Source organism: Corvus cornix, chromosome Z, assembly GCF_000738735.6.
Source record: "Corvus cornix cornix isolate S_Up_H32 chromosome Z, ASM73873v5, whole genome shotgun sequence".
NCBI classification, from domain to species: domain Eukaryota; kingdom Metazoa; phylum Chordata; class Aves; order Passeriformes; family Corvidae; genus Corvus; species Corvus cornix.
Window position 1 is genome coordinate 57,611,922 of NC_046357.1, and position 20,759 is coordinate 57,632,680.

General features: G+C 35.6%; 1 protein-coding gene across 2 annotated transcripts in view; it reads right to left on the reverse strand.

Annotated features, from left to right (window-relative positions):
- ADAMTSL1 (ADAMTS like 1) overlaps positions 1-20,759 on the reverse strand; it is a 415,079-nt gene that overhangs the window by 306,862 nt on the left and 87,458 nt on the right. For both annotated transcript variants that reach the window (XM_039567703.1, XM_039567702.1), the window contains exon 2: positions 12,116-12,235. In XM_039567703.1, coding sequence (XP_039423637.1) covers positions 12,116-12,235 — 120 coding nt within the window. The remainder of the gene's footprint in view (positions 1-12,115; positions 12,236-20,759) is intronic.

Sequence of the window (20,759 nt, forward strand, 5' to 3'; positions counted from 1 at the left end):
TAGAATTCTGATGAATACTGAGCAGTTTAAAATATGAATAAAAGGATGATGTCTTCTGCCATAGTGGGTATGTTCCATTAATTCATTTCTTTTTGTCTTTCCTCTTTGTTATCTTCTTGCACTGAATTTGAAGATAGTTTGCTCGAAAGAAAGTGGAAGGTACTTTTGACATGTAAATACCTCATAGAATATTATACTCAAATATCCTTAACTTTACTTGTGTCTTCTACAGAGTTTTCAGAAATTAACTATAGGATTTGCATTTAGAAAATAAAATTTAAGACAGAAATAATTGAAAAAAGAGCAGACGTGGAAACAGGTAAGACTTGGGTTAACACAGATGTCACTTTATTGATATCCCACAGAACTAGATGATCTTTTAAGAAGGAAAAGAGAAGAAATAGCAGACAAAGACAAGTCAAGCATATCCAGAGGAAAAAAAAATGAAGACAATATTTTGATGTTTTAAAGACGGACTTAAGAATTGGGGGGAGGGGAAAGGAAAGAGGAAAAATAAATGATTGCTAGAGAGGCTTTTAATAATAGAAGGGAGGGGGTATTTTTAACCAAGGTTTAACTGATATCAGTGTAAAAAAGTGTAGAGGGAAAGAAGAGGTAATTTCTATATGTGTTCACAATATTTTAGTGGTATTATTCATGTAATGAATGTAAACAATATGTTCACAATCATACATTTATATGGAATTTCAAAATAGAATAAGATAGCTTTGTAACAAGGACAAACTGCTCTTCTCAAACATGTCTCTTAACTGGAATGATGTCAACCTGATGGTGTTCCATAACCACTACCAGACAACAAGCAATGTATGTTACTGTAGGCTTCAAAGCCACTGAAGACAGTGTCAAAAGCATTTCTTGTTATCATAAGCAGTGTTTTTTAGTTAAAATAATATCAAAGATCCACAAGCCACTTAACTACATCTACAGAAACTACATCAAAAGGAAAGAAAAATATTTCCCATAATTTAATTATTAATGGCAATCTCTTGTTTTTTAGTTGCTTAATGAGAGAAAAAATATTAGAGATAGTTGATCTGATATGTGAAGTAATTTTCCATTGCAGATAAATTATTACAGAACCACTGCTGGTGATTCCTTTTGCTTGTATTGCAGCTCTCTTGAAGAACTAACCTACTGAAGTCCTCAGTTTCCAGGTACTAGTGAACACCTAGATATGACAGCCTGCAAGACCAAGTAAATTCCGGATGCAATCTTGTGTTTTTAAACAATTTATAACTAGACCACTAATTATCTCTCATTCCTGCCTGTACTTTCATAGATGTTCCTACTGTACCTTCTGAGGACAGGAAAGTTTTGTTCACATGACTATCCTGGACACTGTTACTTACATTCAAAACAATTCTTGTTCAATAGTATTTATACTTGAGGGCATGCCAGCAAGTCAAAGGGAGCTGACAGAAATTTGCCAACAGGAATGTCTTTCCCAGGAAGGCAGAAGCCAGTGGGGTGCAGGCTGGGGCAAGCAGGGCCAGGCAGCAGCTCTGGGTGATGACCCCAGAGGGCAGCAAGCGGCCAGCCCCGCACACGGGCGGCAACGGGGGACAGAACTGTCTGAGCACGCGGGCACAAGACAGCCCCAGCGCTTGGGGAGGGACTGGCCCCTCTCCACTGTGTACATCAGATCACATCGTGAGTATCACCCTGCGTGCAGGGTAGACACCCACAAGCTGGCCGGAGGTGAGAGGAAGCCACCAAGGCAGTGGGGATGGACCCTTTGCCCTGTGAGGAGAGGCTGTGAGGCATGCTGAAGTGATTTTTCTTCCATTCTTATGCCAAGATTGATAAAAAGGATATAATAAAAAAATATTTGGCTACTATTTTACGCAGTTTATCATGGACATTTAAACACACAGATATTGACAGAAACTAAATGACTGAGCTATGTCAGAATATAATAATAGTGGGAATTTTCAGCAGTATGTTGAAATGTGGATGTGATAAAATACATCTGCAAGTACATTTTTAAACACAATTACAATAGGCACATAAGTTACTGAAAATATGTTGCTATAATGTAAATTTTTCATTTTTGTTAAAAGTAGCAATTTAAATTAAAAGGCAGATGTGTTTTCTGAAGTTCAAAAAAGCCTGTGATATGCACTAAGTTTAGCAGATTACCATTTCTGAAACATGAGAACAGAACAAATATCTCCCCAATACACAACATTTTCCCTTTAGAATCACTTTTCTTTCCCTTCCTTGCTCCTTTTTAAGCAATTTCATTAAAGCTAATTCATCTTGTATTTTTTAACCTCAACAAGCAAGTGATTTTTAACTAATTGAAAAATCACTCACTATTACTGACAATACTACATCAAAGGTCTATTTTGGATATCAGGTTTCCAACAAATTCACCAGCTTAATATAAAGAAATAAAATAGACTTATTTTTGTTTTGTGGGTTTGTTTTGTTGTTTTTTGTGGTTTCTTTTTTTTTTGGGGGGGGGGGGAGCAGACAGAATCAAGAAATAAAAAGGTAATAGAACTGATTCCAGTATCAATCAGTCCTGTATTTTCTTGTCTGTATGTTAAAACCAAAAGGAGAAAAAAATCATGCACATGTACTCCAGACCCTGTGAATTCCACTTAACTATACAGCAACCATGTAATTTCTAAATAACCATAGATTATCCAATATCCCTCACAGGTCCTTAGGCACATTTCTTAATATATTTTAAAAGTAACATATTAGATTGGTTTAGACTCATATATAGAATGGAATCTGCAACCTATTTTGTCATAATTCTGGTTTAAATCATAGAGAACTGAAGAAAACAGTTTATTTCTGATTAAGGTAACACAACTGGTCAGCAATGCATGCAGGAATAACAGGAGAACTTTCTTGCAATACAAAAATGCAACAGATTTTTTTTTTTCCACAGGATCAGAATGAAGTAAAATTTCTCATCATGTAGATAACTGCATCTAGAATTTTCAGTAGCAAGTGAAGGAAATTACTCTGAGTACACATTAAATCCATCTTTTGCTACCCATAAATTCTCAATAAAATTCTTGGCCCAGGTCCCAGCCCAGAAGCTGCACAGTTGGAAAGGTACAGAGCGTCTGAAAACTGAAGTCACTGCATGGAAAACGGTCAGCAGATTTATTTCTGTGATTCATGACAACACATGAATCATGACAGCTTTTCATGAGGAAAAACACCTCTGCACAAAAAAGAATTTTCTTAGGGGTAGGTACTACACTGAAAAAAATTAATTCCTTGAAGGATAATACCCTACACTTCCTTTTCATCCAGACCTCATTATCTTCTGAATCTCATGCAGATTCATTCCTATCTTCATCATAAATAGGAATTATAATTAATAGCTATCACAGTATATTCATGTTCAGAAAAGAATACTGTTTCAGAGCCCACACTAATCTAGCAGTGGAAGAAGGAAGAAACATTGCTACTGAAAGAGGTAAGGTAAGGATGACACAGTGAAAACCTACAAAGAACAGAAATAAGCTTCCCATTCAAAAAATTATCTCTCTGTAGAACGATAAATAAATAAGACTTTTTGGGTAAGTTATAGTAAGCATAAAAAATTGTACTAAATGAGGCAAAAAATAAATCATTTGTTTTGAAAGCACACTCTAGTAACAGCCTCCTTGTAGCAGAAGAAATACTACATTTCAAGGTTGGATATTATATGTCCTATATCCTGTAAACAATTTTTTCTGATAAACTTGCTTTTCAGACTCTACCAACAATCTTGCTTCTGCAAAAGTCTGCAAAAAATCTGGTATGATCAGACTGACAAACATCTCGTCGCAAGTTCCAGTGGAGTACAGCCTACCTATTTGGATTGAGGCCTGCACTGCTAATCTGAAAGCCACAAGGAGGAGAAGCCATGGAAACCACAGAAGAACAAAAATGAAGCTGACTTGAATGTAACCTTCAAATAAGAACTTAATAAGAAAATTATGGAATATTAATTAAAAATACCAATAAATTAAACACATTCATCATGATATAACTATTGCTGTATGTGGCAATTGTTTATTGAAACCACATTGTGCTTCTTGATACTGCAATGGAGAAGGAGCAACTCAGGATTTATTCTGATTCTGTGGTCATCCATTCTTAGCTATTCAAGTACTTAGATATTAGAAGCAGAAACATGACAATACAGTTCTGCAAGTAAGCACTCGATTCTGACCTGGTTTTATTCAGGTCTAAAAACCCACTTGTTGATTTCTTTATATAAGCATGGAAATATATAAGCTTTGTCTATAGGCATGGTTGTACAAAGCCGTTTTTAAAACTATATGTTATTTAAAACTATATGTTGCTTTATGGCAACCATGAGATGAGGATCACAGAATCACATTAACATCCTCAATAAATAAATACTCAAGCAATGAAATAATAAAACAAACAAAAGAAAAGGAAAGGAGACCTAGAGAATCATATTTTCTGGCACTGACACTGAACATGTTAGAATCCAAGTCTTCTGATCACTGGTGTAATCTCTATACTCATTAGTCCATTTTGCTGACACTGTAATTACTGCAAAGTTCAGGGGCAGGAGTTTCCAAAACCCTTTGCCAGTGTCCTAGACCAGAAGCAACTTAATAAATCAGGCCAGGCTATGGCCCACATGACAGCCACGAAATACACAGGCATACAGACTTACTTTTAGGTCTGAAAACTAAATTTAGAGTCTGAACCCACACACTGATTTTTCAGTAGTTTACTTTTTCTAGGAATAATTCTCTTGCCTAATTTAGTGTGACCCAAAAAGGAAGAAGCTTAAGCACTTCTAACATTCTCTAATCCCTTCAGTGTGTTAACTCCCTTAGACAGTTAAAGCTCCTTAGACTGGATTGTCCAACCCTCATTCTCAGGAGGCAGCCTGGGCCCTAGTGAATGAGCACTGTCCTTTAATTTACAGTGATGCTGAGAGGCCTTAACCAGGGGTGGAGGACAGCAGACAGAGTCTGTAGAACTGCAAGAGGCAGTGTTAATCGCAAACTCTCTCTGTATTCAGTGGAGCTGAGAGAGCTCTGTACACCTTGAAAGCAAGAGAAGCACTCTTAAAAAGCCAGTGATCCTAAAGATATCTCAGGCCATAGTTCATAAGACTCTTTGTAACTACTGAAAAGGCAAAGCCGAAAGAATAATCTGTACGTTGTTCCTGTAGTCTGTTTCAAACAATTGTTTAGTGAGCATTTGCTAAGAAGTCTACATTATTTCAGACTTCTGAGACTTGCACTGCAAACATGGCATCTAGACAGGCATATACACATGACAAAGGGGTCCACATATCTGCAATTAGCCATATATGGCATTCATATTGTATATGCACAAAGAAGGAAAACTAACAGAATGTTAAAGATACACTAGCCCTAACCCAGAATTATGAAAGTATGAGGAATTGTAAATTTGCAAACAGCTAAAGCAATGCAATCACATTTTTTACTAGCATTATCAGTTATTATTTATAACTCAGAAAATCACAAACATTTGCGCAGCAGTAGAAAAAGGTATTCTTAGTCAAGGACGTAGTCTAAGTCCAACAAAAAGGAGTACCTTCCTATAAAACCTTTAAATGAGTTACTCATTTAATCATCAGCAGCTGTTAAAAGATTACAGCTCTTTACACTCATGTTTTGCCTTCTGTAGAACAATTCAAGGTGAAATTCATGATCTCAGGTAGAAGAGGAAATTTGGAATATCTCAAGTCAGTATCCTGTCTTTCTCACTAGAGACCTTTTATATTACTCTTTCATCTACTTGATGCTTACCCTTCATCTGTTGTTGTTACTTAATAAATGCCAAAGAACCTATTACATAAATTTTGCCAATTATATAAAAAAGAGGAATTTCTCATTTTAATGAAGCGGCACGTTATAAGACAGTGATGTTGAGTGCTTGCTTTGAAAAGCTAGACTTATACACATTTTGATTGTAATTACTATTCTAAACTAATTTTCTTCTTGAACAATTTACACTGTGTTTCAAAAGACTTTTATTAAAATGCACAGAAGCAAGACTTCCACACATAGAGAACATGCACATATTGTATTCATGCAAAACAAGCTACTAACTTTTTGAATTATGCTCATATAGAGTGGAAACAGTGTAATGAAAAAAGAGCTTCCAATACTTCAGTGAGGCAAACAGAAAAGCTATTTAATCTGATAGACTCTAGGAAAATTTTCAGTTGTCGAAGAGAGTTATCTGGAACAGATATGCATAAATTTAACTCTGTTTAAATACTGTGGTAGACCAAACAGTGTTCTATATCATTACACAAACAATGCCTTGGTTGTATTACAATTTTTCATCTTCCTAATGTGGGCAAGGCTTACAACTCAATCTTTTCAAAAATGGCTTCCTTTTCTTCTGTCTCAACACCAGCACTCAGTTTGGTCGTGGGACAGTTTTGCCAGCTGTGGGACCTGGACTCAAAGCTTTGGAATGTAATTTTAACTTTTTTTTTTTTTTTGAGTGCTGGTGCATTGATTGGCTTTCTAAAAAAAAAAATTTAGGAACTGTTAGGGATCCAAAAACTCAATGATCATGTTTCTATTTTTAAATGGATGAAATTATTAAAAGACAGTCAGAAAGATGGACAAGAGTGTATTCAAATCTTTTGGTATATGAGTACCTGTAGACACTTAGATTTAAGGCAAGTGGCAAATGCCAGTGGTCCATCCTAACTTTTGTTTTAAATGATCCACAGATCTCTGAACGTGATTAATATCCCTGTTAAAAGCAGGTAAACCTTTGAGATAAAACCTTTTCTCTTAAGGCAATTTCATTTGGAGGAAAAAAGTAGCAATTATTATAAGTATAAACTCAGAAACATTCCAAAACATTGTGATTTAGATCTCTCTGAGCGGATTATTTTCCAGAGAAAATAACAAATAAACTTAAATAATCTTAAATAATTCCTGGTCCCTGGGAGCAAGTAAAAATACAGACAGCTCTGCATTATACTCCAAAATACTTAGGTCAATATTACAGTTTAGCGCGGACAAAAGAATGATTTTCAAGTAATTGGATCAGCAGCAGCAGCATACATAGGACTGTCTTAACTTGCACCAGAGAAATTTCTTTCCTACAAAAAGCAAATACAAGGAAAGGCTAGTCAGAGGAGAGCTCCTCCTATCGTCCAAGGACTTTCGTTTATCTGTCATGTCATCAGCTGCATGGGGCAGGGCCTGTAATACCTGTGGTCTGGTGATTTCCCATCCATGAGGAGCTCAAATCTGGATTCTGCAGCATCATTTTATAACCATTTAGAGATACATGATTTCTAGCTGAGAACTTTGGAAATTCCTTAATCAACAGGCTGAGGATCCTCTACTGTTATACATAATATATTTAGAGTACAGTGTATTATTACACATAAACAATTCAGAGTATAAAGGAAAAAAAAAGTATGGCTCAAAAATAGAATAAATAAAATGTTAATGATATTTATATTCTGAAAATTAACCCCTCCATCTAAAATGCACAAGCAATAAATTCTAAGTATCAGAATCAACTAGGGAAGAAGTTTAGATATACATCTATATTTTCTTCATGTTTTACATGGCTTACTTTTCTTCTTACTTCATAATGATGTAGAGGATTTCTAGTGAATAACTTTATCTCAGAAACAAGACCTCAGCACAGAAAACTTTGGATTTAATCTGAGGTTTTAAACAATTGCTCAGTGAAACAGATACTTTTTATAGAGTTACCTCAGAATTCCTGAATACCCAAAACTTGCAGGAACACATAAATAGGAATTTCTTGAAAACTGTAGGAGTATAATCCTTGAGACATTCTTTAAACTAGGAATTTCCTGAATCTTAAGTTTTCTGTCTAAATCCATTATATTTTAAATTATTTTCCCCAAGTTCTTAAATTATTTTCAATTTTTTTTTCCAGAAGAAGTAGAAAAAACACCATAACTTAGGAATTGTGACATGTTCCTCAGTGGCTTCCTTTGAATAATTTTGTTAGTGTAATCTCAGCTACTGACTTTGAACAAGACAGAAAATGATAAAAATATGAACACTCCTTTGGTTTCTAGTAATTTTTTCCCTTGACGAAAATGACGGTGGAGCTACACCAAAAAGCTTGGAGCTTAGTGCTTATATTGAAAGAGAAAGTAAGAAAAAATGGCTAGAGTATTAAGAGGGTAAATCACATTTTCTCCAAGGTTGGAAATATAATGCAAAGATAAGAAAAGCATTTCTATGAGTAATTTCAATGACCAACATAAAGCCTTTACATAGGAAGTCTATTTTTCATTGGACTGAATATAACAATCCAAGATACTTTGGCTAACCTGCACTTTGTAAGACAATCTTGAAAAAAATTGCTTAAAACTGCCTTACAAGCAGGTAGTGTATTTCCTCACTAAACATCTTTACTTAAGTAGTTGGTTACTAGAAAACAAAAGCTCTTTTGACCTCTCCAGCTTTTGCAGAGAATTGCATGGCGTTACTACAGCATCACTGCTAACAGCTTTTAATGCATACACCCAGAAGCTATGTAAGTCTGCTCGCTGATTGTGGCCATTCTCTCATACTATTAAAGACTTACCTGATGCCTCTGAAGTACGCATCTTCGCCCAAACAGCTGTGGGGTTATGGGGATATTACTTTTCAACATCAGAAGTGAATCAACCATTTTGGATGCTCTCAGCAACCCACAAAAATAGTGGTAACATGGTCTTTTTTAGAGGAGTGAAGATACATACTTCAGAGAGTAACTTAAAAATATGGATCACCAGCCTGAATTTTCTCAGAAAGCATCAAGTCAGTTCATGTCTTCATCAAGGGAAATACAAAGTTTAAAGACTTTTTAAATTATAGTTAAAACACTAGCTGTTTAGCTTTCACTGAGGCTCTGTGTGCACACCAGTTTTGAAAAGATGCAAACAGAAAAACCTACCTTATGTGAGTCACAGGACTTCTAAAAAGAACCAGAGTGGGAGATGTATTGGGGAACTATTATAAAAGAGGCTGTTTGTGTTTCATTCATTACAAAACCAGTTTAACATAGGTTTTCTCATTAGATACACCATTATCTCACTGGAAATTAAAGGAAAAAAAGGATTGGTCCTATGAATTGAGAATGATTGATCCTGAAATAACAGTTTGTGCTTTCTTCTCTGGAAAATTATACTCTATCTCTGCTTCTATAACAATTTTTGTATCACTACAGCATTTGCAGCATTTATTTTGATATCTCAGTAATCATGTACTTTGATTTGTAGATACCTTACCTGTTGATAGACAAAGATGATGAATGGTCAGGATTACATTTCAGGTCAACAGTTCCCCTCTCAACTTAGTGCTGTGTTATATGAGGTATTACCATATCCCGCAGCCATAGGGAGGAGGAGAGAAGATCCAGCAGGCAGGAACTGTGCAGCAGGATTGATTTATTTAATTATTTTACAAACTCTTTTATAGACTTTTTTTCTTCATAGTCTAATTGGACAAAGGATCAGCCACCCCTTGGGGGTGATTGGCTAAAATCCTAAAACATCCATTGTCAAAATATTTTTCTACTGTACTATAAACAAAGCTCGGCAGGGTCGCAGGTGTTCATGGTTTATAAACACTGTGAATATCTTCTGTGAGAGAGAAAAGTATCCCACGGACTTAGAAAGTAGCAAGAAAAATTCTTGCTAGCAGCATTTTTGTATCCACAGTGAGGTAAATTGAAAAAAATGGAACCTTCTGTCTCAGAGCACTCAAGAAAAGTAGATGTTTTTGACCTTAATGTCTATGAACCTTTGAATCTACATCCATAAAATGAGAAAAATATCCTGTATATGCTATGGAGATTTTGTAAAACCAATTCACTTGTATTTGTGAAGCAAAAATTTGGAAGAAGTGCTAAAGAAAGGCCCCGGCTGAAACTAGTATCTGTCTTTGAAATAGACTACATAGCACACAGTGAACAAGTCATATACATTTAAAATGTTTTAGGCAAAATACCAAGAAGTTATTTCAAGTTCTTCCATACTACCTATTGCCTACCAAATCAGTCACACAGATAAAACATTACGTGCTTCAGTAGTAAAAGACAGCATCACAGAGAGATGAGGCTGGTAAAGAAGTTCTTTAAGTCATATGTAAATGAACATTGCAAAGTCATATTTTCTGGGCACTATTCAGTGTAGATGTGTTCTCAAGCACTTGTAACTGCACAGAAAGAAGATCACAGGAATGTCACAGGATCCCTGTGAAAGTAATTAAAAAAAAAAAGACCAATGCCTTGAAGTGAAATCTAGGAATATTTTGCAGAGTACTTTCTGCTTGCATGAACATAAAACATATATGCATACATAAATATGCATACAACCAGCACAACACAGGAAAACAACAAATCACTGGTACCACTACTGACAGAATTATAATAAAGTGCCATTTTCTTCTCTGGACCACAGAAAATAAATGGTTTTAAAGAACAGTTACAGGCATTCTGGCAGCAAAGCAGTTGCTTTGAACTGCGTTAAAATTACCCAAAATGGTAGAACGAAGTGTTAATTTTGACTGACCTGAAATTTTTTTTAGCAGTAGTAAAGCACTAAGGACAACTTGTCTGAGAGCAGATGGGTTAGAAAAAACACAGTGGATTGTTTAATACCTTCACTACTTTTGTTAACTCGTTTCTTTGACCTGAGCAATAAGACTTATCCAAAGACATCCACCCCGTTCTTCTAAAGTCCTAGGTCTACACACTCCCACCAATGATAATTGGATAACATTCTACCATACACGAAGAAAGATAACCTAAGAAAGGTAAAATTTGATCAAAAAGGGGCTGAGCATGTCTGTGCCAACACAAATTTCTTGGATCACTCTACCCTACAGAGTAAATAATCCTGTAAAGTATTTAATCCCTAAAATAATACATCACCAATTCATGGTAATATCAGATGCTAATAAGCCACTGCTTCTGTTAAACCAAAATCTGTTAGACATCAAGATGTATCTGCTCTTGAAAATATCAGACCTAAAAGTTTACAAAATCATAGAAGAGGTAAGACTGAAAGTCAAAGTGGGTCATCTGGTCCAACCTCACTGCACAAGCAGGGTCATCCCAGGGCACACAGCACAGGATTTTGTGTCCAGACAGTTCTTGAATATCTCCAGGGAGGGAGACTCTACAGCCTCTCTGGACAACCTGTTCCAGTGCTTGGTCACTGCACAGTAAAGAAGTTCTTCCTCGTGTTCAGGTGGAGCTTCCCTGTGTGTCAATTTGTGCCTGTTGCCTTTTGTGCTATTGCTTAGCACCACCAATCCATCCTCTGGACACCCTCCCTTGAGATACTTGTATGTATTGGTAGGTCCCCTCTCAGTCATCTCTTCTTAAGACTGAACAGGCCCAGCTCCCTTAGCCTTTCCTGGTAAGAGAGATGGTCTCGTCACTCAATCATCTTGGTAGGGCAGATTTGCTGCGGTTTAAAATCAGCTGGCTTGTATCATTTCATATTAAAGACTGATTAAGCATGACTCCCAAGTTATTTACCTCTACATTCTTTTCTTCAAAAATATCAGCTGCTAGACAACATGAAATCCTTCAGACCTGAAATAAATACCTTGCCAGGCATATACAGAAGAGAGTGAAAATATATTTTTCATAAAACTGTTTTCCCTGTTAGTTAGATTTCTTGGTTCATTTAATAAAATTATTCCTTTCAAAGCATTTTTTTTTTACGTAGCCTATAAAGTTATCTTTACTCATTCGTATTTAATGAAAGATAATCTCCCTTTGTATGTACAAAGCAAACAATGGTAACAAATTAGAATGCCAAAATTCTGAGTAAGAAAAATTACCATTAGAAAGCAAAAGACCAATCTCTGTGTCTTTTGAAAAAGCTTGTCTTTAAATAATGAAACCTCATATGCACTGACACCCATGAACCCTCCCTATGAATGAGTCTTTATTTACATGGAATTTATGATATTTTTAGTGTAACACTTTTATGTTTAAAAAATCTAATTTTGTTATTTTCCATAGATTAATGAAGCAGAATGAAAGATCTATCAAAAAACCTGTATTTCTGCAGCAATTTCTTATAAAATGGTTTGGAATAATAGAAGATTCCTACCGGGTCTTCTGTTTTGTGGTTATTCAGCAAATCAGATAGGAAATCATCATGAAGACTTTCTCTCCGAATCAATGTAAATTCACGTAGGAAAACTGCTCCTTGATTTTGGTCTCCAAAAACCTAGAAGGAAAACATGATATTAGGAAATGCAAAATTTTAATACCGTCATAGACATGATCCTAATATTCAGAAAAATATGACTGGAAGATTAAAAGGCCAGTTAATGGTCCTCTGTCTTCCACTACTACATTTGTTCCAACCAGACAGCACTGCCATTAATGAGAACATTGACATGCATTTAAAGAATGTCAGTAAGTTAATAAATGATTTCCATTTACATGAAATTCTGTTGTGAAAGAAGTTTATATCTTGTTATTTACATCTATGGTTTGTATGACAGATAATGTTTAAAAACTCTTTTGTGAAATGAATTAATATTTAAATTGTATTTTTACTTTATGTAACAGATTGTGTTTGTCCAGCATTTTGACTGCTCTATCATAAGATGACAGAGCTTAAAATTTCAAAGGGACAGAAAAAAATTATTTATAAATACTTTGGCAAGCAAACTCCAATATGTACATGCATTAAAAATAATTTAAACTAATTTTATATCTATTGTTTTTAAGAATATATATAAGCCATCTGAGAAGGAGGTTGTTTGTTCAGTGATTAACTAACCAATTACTATCAAAATGCCCTAGGTACAAATATGACATAGATTTGTATTTATATACTTTAGAAATAAGTAATGAAAACAAATCCACATCATTCTTCAAGCTCTCACATCCATTTTTTCTTTGGTTGTTCAAATCAAAGAACTTTTTTTAGCTATAACATAAATTTAAAGTGTTGGAAAGCAGTGAAATGTCAGAGAGGGTTTTGGAACATGTCAGAACACTGTCATTTCATTAGACTGTCTAATGAATTCCATTACAGGTGAAACATCCATAAAAATTGTTAACAACCAGGAATAGGGGCTATATTATCTCTGGAAATCTAGTAGATTTTTCAGTTACCAGCACTTCACAACATATTTGAGAGAACAGTATGTTTTATCAAAATGACTAAGTAAGAATACTTTACGATTTGACAACAGTGACTGCAACACTAGTGGGAATTAGGCAAATGCAACTACCATAAATAATTTATTTGTATGCGATTCTGGTTTATGCTCCAGAAAAGTATCTTCTTCTGTTTCTCCATCTCAGAGATGGATACTGTATAAGATACTATAATGTAATATAATCAGGAACAGTGGATATAGTATTTCCTCACTCAGATAAGCACAGTACTTAAAAATGGACCGTTACTACTGACAACAGCTGCAATAACTACATTTTACTAAGACAGAAGTCCATGATCTGCTGCTTTTATTATGATTATTTCTTCTATAGCCAGGTGCCATAATTAAGCTGTCTCTACTTATTCTAGCTGAGAAGCTGAAATGGCCTGTGAGTAACACAACGTTGTAGTGTCCAGTGGGAGAATGAAGTACAGATTTGCCTTGCACTCCTTACAAGTGAGTTGGTACTGCTTTTTGGGAGGATGCAGTTCCTAGTCCTGCCAGCTAGGAACTGAGATCAGACCTTCTATAAAGCTAGAGCAATTATAAAGGGCTGACTAGAAGAAGATGATCTAATTAACTTACAGGGGGGATGGGAATATCTTTCTATGAAGTAGGTAATGGGAAGAATTGAGTCCCTGAATCCAAACTATATGACCTAAATATAATAGACTTTTTCTTTGATGCAAAGTTCTTGCCTCTAGTAGTGAAATAAAGGGCACCTAGTTCTGGTTGCTTTGAGATCCTCTGCTCTAAATTTTACGTTTTCTTTTAAAAAAGAAGCAAGAAAAAAAAAATCATCCCATAAAAGGAATAGTTTTACAGTACTAGTATTTTAATATTTATAGTTAGCTTCCCATCTTGTGGATAACACTGAGAGATACACCCACTGATTTTATTCTTATATTATTGAGTCATAGCAATGAAGGATCCTCAGGGGTGTCTGAGGAAGAAACATGCATGTTCCCCAAAGAAAAAGAAGCTCTGTTACAGACACGTATTCTTTTTGGACAAATCATTATCTTAGAAATAAAAATGTTCTTGAAATAGCTCGTACTTCATAAAAATGTTTTAACTCAAGATTGGCAAAAAATGCTCAAACAGTAAAACTTATTTCAAGAAAGGAATCTGGTCTTTGAAATAATAGCATCTCCTTGCGATTTTGAACACTTGTGATCAGCAAATCTAATGATAAAATTATAAAATCATAGAATTGTCTAAGTTAGGAAAGACCTTTAAGATCATTTAGTTCAGCTTTTAATCCAGCACTGCCAAGTCCACCACTAAATGAAGTCCCTAAGCACCACATCTACATGTCTTTTAAATACCTCCAGGGATGGTGACTCAACCATGTCCCTGGGCAGCCAGTTCCAATGCTTGTCAACTTTTTCCATGATGAATTTTTCCTAATGTCTAATCTAAACCTTCCCTGGCAAAACTTGAGGCCATTTTCTCTTATCCTATTGCTTGTTACCTGGAAAAGAGACTGACCCCCACTTCACTGCAACCTTCTGTCAAGTAAAGAGCAATAAAGTCACCCCTGAGACTCCTTTTCTCCAGCTAAATACCCTCAGCTACCCTGAGCCCTTTCCTCATGAGCCTTGTGCTCCAGACCCTTTGCCACCTCCACTGCCCTTCTCTGGACATGCTCCACCACCTCAGTGTCCTTCCTTTCACAAAGGACCCAAAACTGAGCACAGGATTTGAGGTGTGGCCTCACCAGTGCTGAGTACAGGGGAACGATCCCTGCCCTGGTTCTGTTGGCCCACACTGGCTGATAAAGGCCAGGATGCTACTGACCTTCTTGGCCACCTGGGCACAGCTGGCTCATGTTCAGCTGCTGTCACCAGCAACCCCAGGTCCTTTACCACTGGGCAGCTTTCCAGGCACTCTTCCCCCACACCATGGTGCTGCTTGGGGTTGTTGTGACCCAACTGCAGAACATGGCACCATGCCTTGTTGAATATCATACCATTGGCCTTGTCCCATCAATCTAGCCTGTCCGGATCCCTGTGTTACTAATTTCAGAAATCAAATTACAAAGTAAAGAGTCACTTCTTTACCAATGATTCACCTTCCTATTTTGCTCCTATAAAAACATACCCAGATTCCAAAAATTCTTTTCCTTGTAAGTGCAGTCAGTTTCCTGTTATTAAAATTCCAGTCTGTTTTTCAAAATAAATGAAATTTCTTGATAAAGAATGCAGATGCAATATCAATAATCTCAATAATTATTGCTAATTGCTTATTGCTAATCTTTAAAACTTAACTGTCTACCCTATCAACATTTATGCTCTGACTACTTCTTATTACATAGGTGGGAAATAGGTGTCAGAGGCACTATTCAGAAAGAAGTGACAGAGCTAAGTGGTCAAAAAAAAAAGACATTGGGATACTGAAGATGAAGGAAGAAGATGAGAAATAAAAAAAACTAGAAGAGCATTAATGAAAGAATGATTTATTTTAAATTTAGCAAATATGAATTATAAAGTCTTGAAAAAATGAAGAGGACTGAAAAACATGTGGTCATCTAAAGAAGGTTATTCTCTGTTTGATGCATATAATATGCTTTTCTGCTTTGAGAAGTAGTTCAGACTGGGTTCGCTTTAACTTATACATCATCTGATAAAACTTAGTTCAAGTAGAACATGGTCATCCTTACTGAGAGAGTTTGAATCAATCCATTAAAGATGAGTGTCAGTAAATTGGAATAATGTCTTGAAAGACTGTTTTCTATTTTTCAAGTTTTCCTTGAAGTCTTGGATTCATATATATGACCATTTCATTCTCTCAGGAAACCTATTTTCAGCATAACACAGCCACCATATCTCTCGCCTATCTTCATTCAGTTTATGATCAGGCAAGCTTAGAAAATATCTCCAAAAATAATCCAAAGTAGCCTTTCTTAAGCAGTGAGCAAACCATACAAAGAAAGAGTGGCCTGACAGAAGTCTGACCTTTAGCAGCAGCAGCAGTAATCAGCGTCAATATGTGTCTTTTCAAGAATTTGCAAACAACATTGTAAACGTTTCACTAGTGCACATGAAAATCAAAATCATATCATTTAAGTTTCTCAGCATGAGGAAGATACCTGGGTATTCAGGTACTCAACTGACATTGCAAAGAAGCCTTTTATGAAATTGATATGAGATAAAATTCCAGCAAATACCTAAACAATAATGTTTTTCTCATTTTAGCTCAATTTCTATCTCTCTTAAATAGATGCAAAACATTAATTTTTCCATTAGATCAGTGGTGTGAGTCCATACAGCAGAAATCTTTGAGGAATCAGGCTTACAAATACATAATTAGAAAATAAAAGACCCAATAAAAAACAGAGGATGAAAGGATGTATCCCAGCTAACTCTGTATAAGTTTTTTTGCACTTTATTACTGTCCCACCATGGAACTAGCTTCATTAATTTTACTATGACCAGCAATAAAGTAAACTACTAATAATTATTGTTAGCAAGGTGTAATAGTAATATTTTGCTGAATTCACAAGGCACAGGAATAACAACACATGCCTGGAATCTGATGCAAATAATCATGGTACCTTTAATATCACCTTTCTCAACACAGAGGAGAAATTTCAAAGTACGTTGCTCACAAAGCAGAAATACCAAATGTGGCCTCAAATATTTATAATTAACCATTTAGGCACATTCCAGGAGTAGTTTCAAGGTGACGGGTGCTCAGTTGAAGCTTTTTTTATTTTGTATATTCAAAGTCTAAATCACACAGAAAATTATCACTAACATCAAAACTAGAATCAAAAAAATTGTACTGGTTTATTAAAAATACTTCTGATAAATTTGTTTAAAATATCAGATTCTTTAAGTTTGCTTTTTTTTTTTTACCAGGAGGCCTACAGTGTTTTGACAATGAGAAGAAGGATTACTTTGCTAACTAGCAGTATGAATCTCTTGATTTTCTTGACAGAAACAAATTAAAACAGGAAACATGAAAGAATTTAAGGTATTAAATATCAGAAAGGGTGGCAGTGACATTTATAGTGAGGGATGACGAATGCAGGCTTTTAACAAGCCGAGTCATCGTACATTGCACTCCAAACACCATAACAACTTGTGCATGTATTTCAACTCTGAATTACTCTCCATAAAACTTAAGAACAACATTCCACTTTCCTGCCCACACTTCTAAGGGAAAGAGTGGCGCACTTTTATATGAGTGACAAGAGCTTTACTGCATCCTCCAGCCCTGCCAATCATGCAAGAAGAAAGGCATCCCAGAAGACTCAAAGTGTGTATAAGCAGCGGCTAGCTGTCAAATAAACTTGATTCCTACCTCTCTTGCCTCAAGAAATTGTTTAACAAAATCTCATAGGGAATTCTGAAATAAGAAAATTATTACCATTGCCTTACAAATTCTGCCATGGTTTTTACTGCAATGTTGATCCAAATTTTCTTTTTCTTTATTCTCCAAAATGAAATTAGAAGAGGGGTAGGTAGAGGGTGGTACAAGTCCAATACCATGTCACAAATTCAGAAGCAATTATAGTCTGGCTCCACATTTAAATTCTAAAAGCTGTTTGTCTTTAACAAAGTCCATGCAAGAATTTAAGATATGCAGAAACATTACAGCCCAATTCTGCCACTGTTAATCATTCTGAACACTTTTCATTCCTCCATGGAGACCCAGAAAGCCATGCACAATTTAAAATCTATTCTGCATGTCGCCTTCTGGGAATTTCTTGCATATGAGCACTCTATGCTTTTAAGAGAAATACATCCTAAAGGAGATACTACCCTATTTAATTAAGGAAATCATTCTCCATGTGCTATGTTTCCTTATTATATGTTTCCAAAATGTTCAGAATTTTCCTAATTAATTTTCTATGTCCCCATAGGGAAATATGTGGATTCAAGTAAACAGAGACTGTGTCAATGCATTTGTAATAGGGTTTAAAATTTGAAGTATTTGCTGTCATGGAGTCAACTCTTGCTAATAAACCAAAGACTAGAAGAATCCATGTGAGAGATAAGGTAGAATCCAAAGTAAAAATCTGTTATTTGGACAGAGGTTGAACAGCTCTAGCTTAGATTTTTCTTTCTCTTTCATAATTTCTGTCTCCCAGATTGGACCCTAGAGCTGTGACGATGACTGTTCTCCCCAAGGAAAGTCCCTTCCCTTCCATGAAATTTAATTTTCTTTGTATTAGTTCAAGCAAATGGTTTTATTGCCAAAACAACAACAAGGACAAAACAACAAAGCTTTTATTTTTCTTTCATTTTTATGAGGTTAGATGAGATGATATGTTTCATTTCTAGGCCACTGTTAGAAAGTTAAAGAAAATTGTGGGCTATTTTAACAAATCATACACATGTGATGGCATTAAGCTCCCAGTGCTTAATGTCCTGTGACAGTCCCAGTGCATAGCCCTTTGACAAATGTGCTCATGTGAGTGTAGACAGTTTTCATATGAGCCTCTCCATTACAGGTATGCTGAACAGTCACTCTCCATTATTGGTATGCTGGAGTGGTGTCACTATACAGAAAATATTTATTACCATGTGAGAAGGCAGAAGAATATTCAGGTGATTGCACACACGACTCTCGTGCAGTCACAGTGAATAGAGAAAGCATAAGAAAGTAGTCATATTCTCAGCCTATTAACTGTGATCAGTTCTTCACCTTCAATTCTTTACTGGCCTTGGCAAAGGTTCAGCATCTCTGCTGAAGGTGGAAGAGACTGTCCCAGGGCTAAGCTAAATGCTGTCAGCATATTTCTTTTTCTCTTTCCTATAAGTAAGGTTTGAAGGGAAGTTCTCTTCGTTCATGCTGAATTTTCTTTTTTTTAAGGTAACCTTTAGAGGTCAGTTTCACAATTTTTCTTTTCATGGATAGTTAATAACTCATTCTTGCCTTACAACCCTTAGATTTTATGGCTTTGATTCTCAGCTTGCTAATTGTCTTTCAAATGGAAGAAAGGGTTGTCTAGATTTATGAACTAAATAAATTTTAAGCCAACATTTTTTACTACTGCAATATCTTCTTCTCATAGTTCAAAATAGAATTGCACGTACTGGGCCGGCAAAGTTATATAAGAGAAACAAACAAACAGAAAGTATTTACCCCTGTGGAAAACAAATTTTTGCGAGACCTGATTATCAACAATATTGCTTTCCAATTCCAGTCTTTCCAAACAGTGATGAAATTATAGTTTCTGAATTAACAGCCAGTCTCTTAGGAAACTGGCTACTGTTTGTAGTAGGCTTGTAGGTTTAGAATTTTTAAAGAAAGAAGAAGATTCTTGTTTGGCTTCTCTGAAGATAGTCACACGGTGCCTTAAAATACAAACCCCAATAGCAACGTATTTCCCAAGGGAATGTTTTATTCAACGGTGAAATATTCCCACCAGAAATCTTTTTGCTAGTCTTGAAATATATTTAATCTTTTTTTCTTTCCTCCTTGCCTTTCCACAGAGACTGAATTCATTATGATCTTAATGGTAATGTCCTGACTTCTTTTAAAACTCTGTGAAGGAAATGTGGGTTTGTGCTAATTATTTTCAGTTCTTAAACAACCACAATAGCAGAGTCTGGTTAATGTTTTCATTGAAGGAATTATTTAAGCTCCATTTCAGTCTCTCATTATAAATGAACAAAAGAAACAAAAAGTGATTTGCCCTCAAGAATTACAGCTTGAAGTGTCCCTCAGACAAAACCACCAGCTACTAACATCTTGGACAGACATTTGCAATGATGGGGATAAATTTGTAAAGCATGCACACGCCTACACTTGACCCACAGTGTACCAACAAGAGAGAAAGCCAATATGGTCCCATTAAATGGAGAGGCAAAAATGCAGAATGCACAAAACCACAGCAATTATCCTGCTGCCAAGCAACCATAGCCAAAAAAAAAAAAAAGCAAAGGAAGGAGAGGGAAAGTGGAGAAAGAACAAGAAAACAAAAAGCAGACTGTGGGGATAAAAAAGGTGAAGTCCCATAGAAGCAAACAAATCAAAGCTATACAATTCCTTTAAAATCCTGCTGATTAGAACCTTCTTTCTGGCTGTAGTTAGCACAAAATGCATCAAGGTTAATAGCTTCACAAACAAGAGCTGGAATTATACTTGAGAATGTTACCTACTTTCTAATTTACTGGATACACAGGAGATATTTAGATGGGTATGGCATCTTATCTTCATGAAAGCTATTTTTTAAAAAAATAAAAAAACCTACTGTGATTTGGGAAAAATTGTATCCAAGGCCTAAACAGATTTACTTTCCAAAACAAGCCAAATAAATAGTTATTCAAACTACTTGAAAACAGACACACAAATTTCTATGACACAAAACTAAAGAAAACCAAAATATAAGATCTGAAGAGTTCATTTTCTAATGCTTCTTTCACTGCCTTACTTGGCTGACCATGAACAGGTATGGAATGCTTAACTCAACTGTATTTAGAAGCTGCATCAGTTTTTAAATGGTCAGAATTAGTATGTGCCATGTGAGAAAATGGAGCAAGTAACAGCTTTACAAATCGTTCTACAAGCCTCAGTGTGTTCATTTATCATCTTGTCACTGCTCTGCAGTATTCTCCTAAGGGC